This window comes from Opisthorchis viverrini, assembly GCF_000715545.1.
Source record: "Opisthorchis viverrini unplaced genomic scaffold opera_v5_12, whole genome shotgun sequence".
Lineage (NCBI taxonomy): Eukaryota > Metazoa > Platyhelminthes > Trematoda > Opisthorchiida > Opisthorchiidae > Opisthorchis > Opisthorchis viverrini.
In genome coordinates, this window is record NW_008751668.1 from 1310874 (window position 1) to 1317604 (window position 6731).

The 6731-nt window shown below is 41.5% G+C and overlaps 1 protein-coding gene across 1 annotated transcript in view; it reads right to left on the minus strand.

Moving 5' to 3' along the window:
* Positions 1 to 6179, minus strand: part of T265_01130 (hypothetical protein) — a gene marked incomplete at both ends in the record, with an annotated part of 10464 nt that extends 4285 nt beyond the window's left edge. Inside the window, 2 exons of the mRNA XM_009165091.1 lie at positions 1662 to 1845; positions 6060 to 6179. Of these exons, the coding sequence (XP_009163355.1) occupies positions 1662 to 1845; positions 6060 to 6119 (244 nt within the window). The remainder of the gene's footprint in view (positions 1 to 1661; positions 1846 to 6059) is intronic.
* Positions 6180 to 6731: the final 552 nt, after the last annotated feature.

Sequence of the window (6731 nt, forward strand, 5' to 3'; positions counted from 1 at the left end):
CTCTACAGAAAGTAACAGTGCTTATTTCATCTGTAAGGTATTCGGTTTAACATTTTACGGATTCATCTGTTGGGATGGGGGACGTTTTAGTTATAACGTTGACTTCGAAAAGCTTGTCACTCAAGAGAGCGGATGTGTGAAATGCTGTTTTGTCAAACCTTTCCCTACTGATCATCAATTCGATGCTCACACCAATGTACCACTTATTCACTATCTAGTCTGCTCATTTCCCTTGGATCCAAGTCGCGGGCAGAATTTTTCTTCAAAAGCTATGGTCCCAAGCCTGTATAGCCTCACTAAACATGTAACTCTGCATGAATGTTCAGATACCTGAAGGCTAGATGTGTTCGCAGATTCTTAGTAACCATCCGAACAAAAGCACGTTCTGAACAGAGGCGTCGGTTGGGAGTAAATTCTTCATCATTCCCCGTGAATAAACATCCGGTTTTTCTACAACAAGAACATCACTAATGTTGAACCGCAGTTGGATACCTCAATTATGGTTGTCAAATCGATTGCTCAGTTTACGGTGCGACATGCTGCTCAGAAGCGCGAATCGATAAACCTAATGCGTGCATATCACTGGTAACCTAACAACCGAAGAGAATTCAAGGTAAAACTTTTCTCATTTGAGCTAAATATTCGCCATATATCAGTATCGTTGCGGCTAAATTTCACACCTAATTCGGTTTGGTAGGCTTGTAACGGTGTGTTCGGATTAAATGTGTCTCACCGACTGATCGGCAGCTGTCGCTCAAAGAGCATTAGTTCAAAAACTGATCAAAAGTCGGGTTGGGAATGTGCAGAGTCTGGAAAATACTTTTGATGTTAAGGTGATGAAATAACGGAAATAACTTCTTGCGAAATATTCATCGGTGAGTTTCGAGTGGGAGACGAGCGCATTCGATGAAGCCATCATACATTTCACGAAATTCCACGTTTCATAGGCCAGTCTTGAATTCGAAATAGGTTTCAGAAGCAGCTGTTTAAAGTTTTTGAATCACTTTCAGTCCTCCGGCTTCTGGGGTTCTCGCAAATTATCAGGCCAAGTGAATTGGGTTACAAACAAAGTGAAAAATTCAAACTTCCCTCAAAACTCTTTTTCTAGATCAGATTTTGTTGCACTATTGCCACGCTAGTTATTTTCCTTACAGTATCGACAGCACAGTAGAAAGTAATGGATCACAGGAGACCTGGGAACTCCGAGAAACGAGTAACTTTGCCTTTTAGATTAACCACGTTAGTAGCTCCCCAAAATAGCCATCCGGGTCACATTTTGGCGAAACAGGTTGCAACACTTTACACATGACTTTTTCGTGCCCTTCAGGCAACATGTTCAACCTTATAGGTGAAGTGATTGACTGAAACGCACAATTTGCTAAGTCTTCCTGATAGCAACTTAACACGGCATTCTGAGTGGCATAACAATCAGCAACCAGGTTTTAGGTGAACAGCAGTGGTGAGAGAAGCAAAAGTGCCCACGATGAGCAGGATTCTGGTGACGGCATGACTTCTGTGCCATAATAGTGGTATTTTGGGTGCGTTCACTCGTTGCTACTTAGGCGGTTGTCACTCTGTTCATTTGGCTAGGTAGTTGGCTCGTTTGATGCTGGATATATACATATATGTGTGTGCATGTATATATTCAATGTTGGACTCACATGTCGTATAACTAAATTTATAGAGAAATGTACAACTCGATCCTCTGACTGCGTAAAGCGTGAGCGCAGATCCTGTGGATCTGCAACTCATAGTTTGATCATTCTGTGCGCGGTAAATCTCTTTCGCATTTATGCTGTCACCATCAAAGCAAGAGATGTAGGTTTCCGGACACGATCCTGACGACTGAAAAGAATGCGGGATACAGACAAGATAAATTGAAACCAATACACAGCATTCTTTTGCAAATTTGTACTTATAGTAAGAACGGGAATCGTATTGCTATTGAGGTTATCCCATTAAGGAAACACCTTTAAGGAAAATACACAAGATTTTTTGTGAACGTGCTTTCCAGGTGATCACACCAACACTTATAGAGACTGATTATTTTACTGTTTTAATGCATTCAGATAGACCACAAATTCTACATAAATATAGAGAAATTAATAGAAATGAAGCAGTTGGTCATAGGTTTTTAAACCGTCACGGTGAATAAGTTATCTGGAGTTAAAATGTATCAAATTAAGAGTATAATCAATAATTCGGAACGGGCCGTATGCAATGTTTAGGCAGTGCACCGTGTGGACTGTGCTGTCAGGCAAATGTTGTTTAGAAGGGGCAGTGGAAATATGTAATGACTTTAATTGTATGAAGTTACTAGACATTGATATAATCTGTTTGTTAGTAGTTGCAGGTTTCAATATCTAACCGTATCGTCTGAACTTCGTCAAGGAAGTCTCTAATTCAATGTGAAAAATCACGTTTATTCGGTCATTTGTTGCCAGGTTTCAAATTCGGCTGTTACAGGCCACATTCGAAAAATCTTAGGAACTGATAAATCTGAAACTTGAAGACAGAAACAGACCTATTCTTATCCTTTGACACTGAGTGGTGTCTGTGCACTCGTACAACAATTTCCGTCAAGTTTCATCTTCACTGACTCAGTAGAGTGAAATCAAGGGAGACGTATGCAAACGATCCTCATTTCAAAACATTCTCGGTGGCCCTCGCTACTGACAATCCATAAGTAGTGGAGAGGATGAATAATTTCGCAATACTGATGAAACCTCCGTTCTAAAAGTCACCTCACGAGAAGCCGGGCAATCACAAATGACCACTTCAAATGGATTACATGACTGACGGAGTAGTGGCGCTCTAACCCAAGTGCAAGCTAATGACACGGCTGATTGGGCGCTCTTGGGTGAATGCCTAAATGTTCAGTCTAACAGCCGTGATGTCGCGGATTCGAAATGCCCTGCATATTCTTGAGATGCGAATTACTGATGATTACTAATGGGATAAAACAACTGCATAATGCAGGACCAAATCCTTATTGTGAACCATCTTATATTCAGATTTGTTTGTTTCTAATCACCTGCGCTTTCAAAGTGAGCACCAAGAAACATGCTTTCTGCGAAGAACACTGCCAAATTGGAAACACCGTTCAAGGGAATGACACATGTTGTACGAGAAGTTATCCTGTGGGTTGCCTTCTTAGAGGAAGAAATACATGACCTCCAAACTTAAATTTTTTGCTCGTTGCAATAGCTGCTTTGATGTGCTGGTGAATGTGCGCCTGGCTCTCATGAGACCGACTGTTTGCATTTACGAGTTGTCCCAGTAGGCTTCAGCTGATTTCTTTTCCGCGTGACTATTTTAACAGGGCTTCCGAAAAGCTGTTTAGCCATGTTACTTTATGTGTGGTGCACATGAATTTCAACCGTTTTCATCTCCATCTCTAGCAAAACAATAGTCTTTATAACTTTTAGTCCTCCACACCTACCCTGATCTCCTTAAATATTTATGCCACATGTCCACGAATCAATTTAGGTGAACCGCACACACATCGGGTAACCGGAGTGTGCCCCTAACACGGTTAAACCTGGAGCTTTCTAAAGGCGACATCCACAGATCTGTTGGATTGTATGTGAGCTGGGTGGGCTTGCTTATGTGAAAAATTGGTTCATCTACCAGTTGCATAAAAGTACGTTTGTACTCTGGTGTGCGCAAAGCTGATCTGACGAATGAAGCTAACTTTACTCTTCTAGCTAAGTTCGCAAGATTTCTACTTCCTAAATTAGACCTTGACGAGCACCATTGTCAAATGCAAGCTGCTCCGAAGCTTGAAGTAACATACCATAGGCAGCGATGAATAGGTCGGTCGACCATTTGACAACAGCTCAATCTCCGGGGTATCTGTATGTTTCGGCAACTTTACCAAATGTACTATCCGTAGTTTCTGGGATTCCACTATTTGATAGTATGACTACAGTTCATACGCATCAAGACAAGCCAATGTGCCAGTCACTGCGATTTCATCTGATTTGTAATAAACAAAGAATGAACACCGGCGACATTATTTTCAAGGCGGTTCACCAGGGATATAGCACATTTAAAGTAGTAAAGATTGGTAATTACGCTTGTTTCAGTGGAAGAACATTCCAAAGCAAAGTTTCGTCAGATGGCACCTGCTCTCCTCGTGATACTTCACGTAGTATTTCCGACAATAAGATGTCATCCTATAGATAAATAAGCATTCTATCACCGCAACAACTCAGGCTTCGTATTGGTCACCCTTAACTTGGTATTTTGCGGCCGACAAATAAAAAACGAACAAAAGCAGCGGATACACGTTGCTACACAGATGCTGTTTATGATATTCTAAAGTGGCTGCCAAGCATGGGAGTGTAGCACAGATTCACAGATCATGGTAACAGTGATCCAAATGGACATTACCAGCAACGAGACACTCTTCAGGGCAGTAACTTGTGAGATAAGAAACTCTCCATTTTCGTTTATTTTTCTGGTAAACCAAGGGAGAAATTGATGAGCAAATGTGTGTATGCAATGCTTGGATTAAACGTGACAGCACAGGCATTTTTATCAACCATAAAGTTTTTTTAATCTATTTACTGGTTTTGTAAGTCCTTTCCTCTGAGAACACTGAAGCGAAAAACCCAAAACGGTATTTTTTGCGAAGTCAATCGTGCTTGATTGCTGACACCTGTTTACTTCTTGTGGTGGTGTGCGAATGATGGGTTACAATCCAAATGTGTCCGAAAAAACAAAACAAATTTTGAGCTGTCCGAGAAGAAAGTGCTTTTTAAAATGCCCAGTATGGGAGGAGTGTTTGGTAGAGAGGACGAAACTTTTTGAAAGTCCGGAAGCTTCCAGTGTTCAACGTCTTAGAAAAGGAGGTATTTTCAAGAAGTATCAGAGAACGGTATCCAATAGATACACTTGCATTTCCGTTAGCTTTGTGCAGATTCATATATTGAATTAGCTAACAAAATAAATCATAGCCAACCATAAAATACGAGAAATGGACAAACGCCCACCCCCACCACAAGCGTTACTAAGACTGAGAAATTAGTTTTGGTAGATTTGGTAGCCAGGTAACACTCAGTCAACCATATATCCCTGCTTGGTTTTCACAAGGGTCCCGGGTCTTCAAAGCGGTTAACGCGCGCTGCGCTGCAGGGAATAATAGTTGAAAAATTCTGAGCGTTTGGTGTTGTTCTTGTTAAAGTGCTGGTACAGTTTCTTTTCATGTCTTCATTTTTTCAGTAATCTTTCGTAGAAGGTCGATTCCATTTGGCTTCTGAGAATGAGCATTTTATTAGATAGAACCCAGCATGAGATAACTCAGAGTTAAGGGGCGAATCAAGTGTCTGGAAGGCCCATGGTTCGGACCCAACTTCCCGCACTACGGTTGCTCTTGTCTAGGCTTGAGTAACCTGGCAGTGCTTCAACCCTCGCGCTTACTTTGGTTGGCGTAGCAGCTAGGAATCAAAAGAACGCTACGGCTGAACGAGTGATCAACTGTTTGGTTGACCGATGGATAAGGGAGACTTCACTTGGTGCGTCCAAAATCTTGCTGCGTTCAAATGGTGACTCAAATTTCATAGGTACGGTCAGGGTTGATCATGTTCTTGGATGGTTCGCCCCATCTTAATTCATCTAGTGGAAGTCCATAAAGTCCGTTGTATTCCGGTTCCATACTATGGTAACGATGTTATCGGAGCTCAAAAATTCTACTACACATACGGATTTTCCGACGTTTGGCTTAAAGATATGATCTTGTTATATAACCACTTGTTCCCGGTTACGTACATCCCACTTGAGTACTTTACCGCTGCCATCCTTTTGACTGTAGTCAATGGAGTCTTTCCATGAAACTTGGTCTGCTTCTTGCTCTCTCATTAATGAAGCCCACTGATTTAGATAACGAATATCCAATTTACTCGTGCTACCTAGTCAGAGTTTCTCTCACAACAAAAGGACGAATTCCAAGCAACGGTCGGTTGGAATGAAATTCAACTTCCTGTTCGATTTGTTAGTACTGAGTGCATAGAAGCAAAAATAGATAATACATCAGAATACGTAGAAGATAAACATACCGTCCGCACCCAACCATCCAAATGGATATATTTGTTCTGATCATCCACAAGAATCCGCATCAAACAGGGATACCTTGAGAATGGAACATTGCGGATTTTGCCTTGTAAACTATTGAACGTTCTGTTACAATCAAAGAAAGCAACTGTTGCACGTGGAAGTAATCAATATTGCTATACCTGAGAACCTCATCTGAATGTGAAGAAATAGTAATATCCAGTGCAAGGAGTTTATGATCGGCATAGTTGCTCACAAGACAACTATGACTTTACCGCATGAATTCAGATGTACAAAATGTTTGAAGCTGCATAAGTAGGACAGCGACCAACGTTTGTATGTATGGGAAGTGTTGTGTACAAGTGTTGAGTACCCGGAGAGTATTTTCTTCAATGTCCACACTCTCGTTGATTGGACGATTTTTTTCCAGCTTCACTTACCACTACTTCTTTATGCCGGTAACGCGATAAGCTGCAAACTGGCGGTAACGTATTCTTGAATTGATTATTGGTCCATCGCCATCGGTTGGCTCAGCATTCCACACGATGTGTGCGGCACATACCACTCACAGCTATTTTAGTCTATCGGGTAGGCAAAACTCAAGGTCGACAGCTTGGGCATCAGAATTTGCTCATCAGTGTACGATGCATTGGGGATACCATGCATCACCAAAGTGA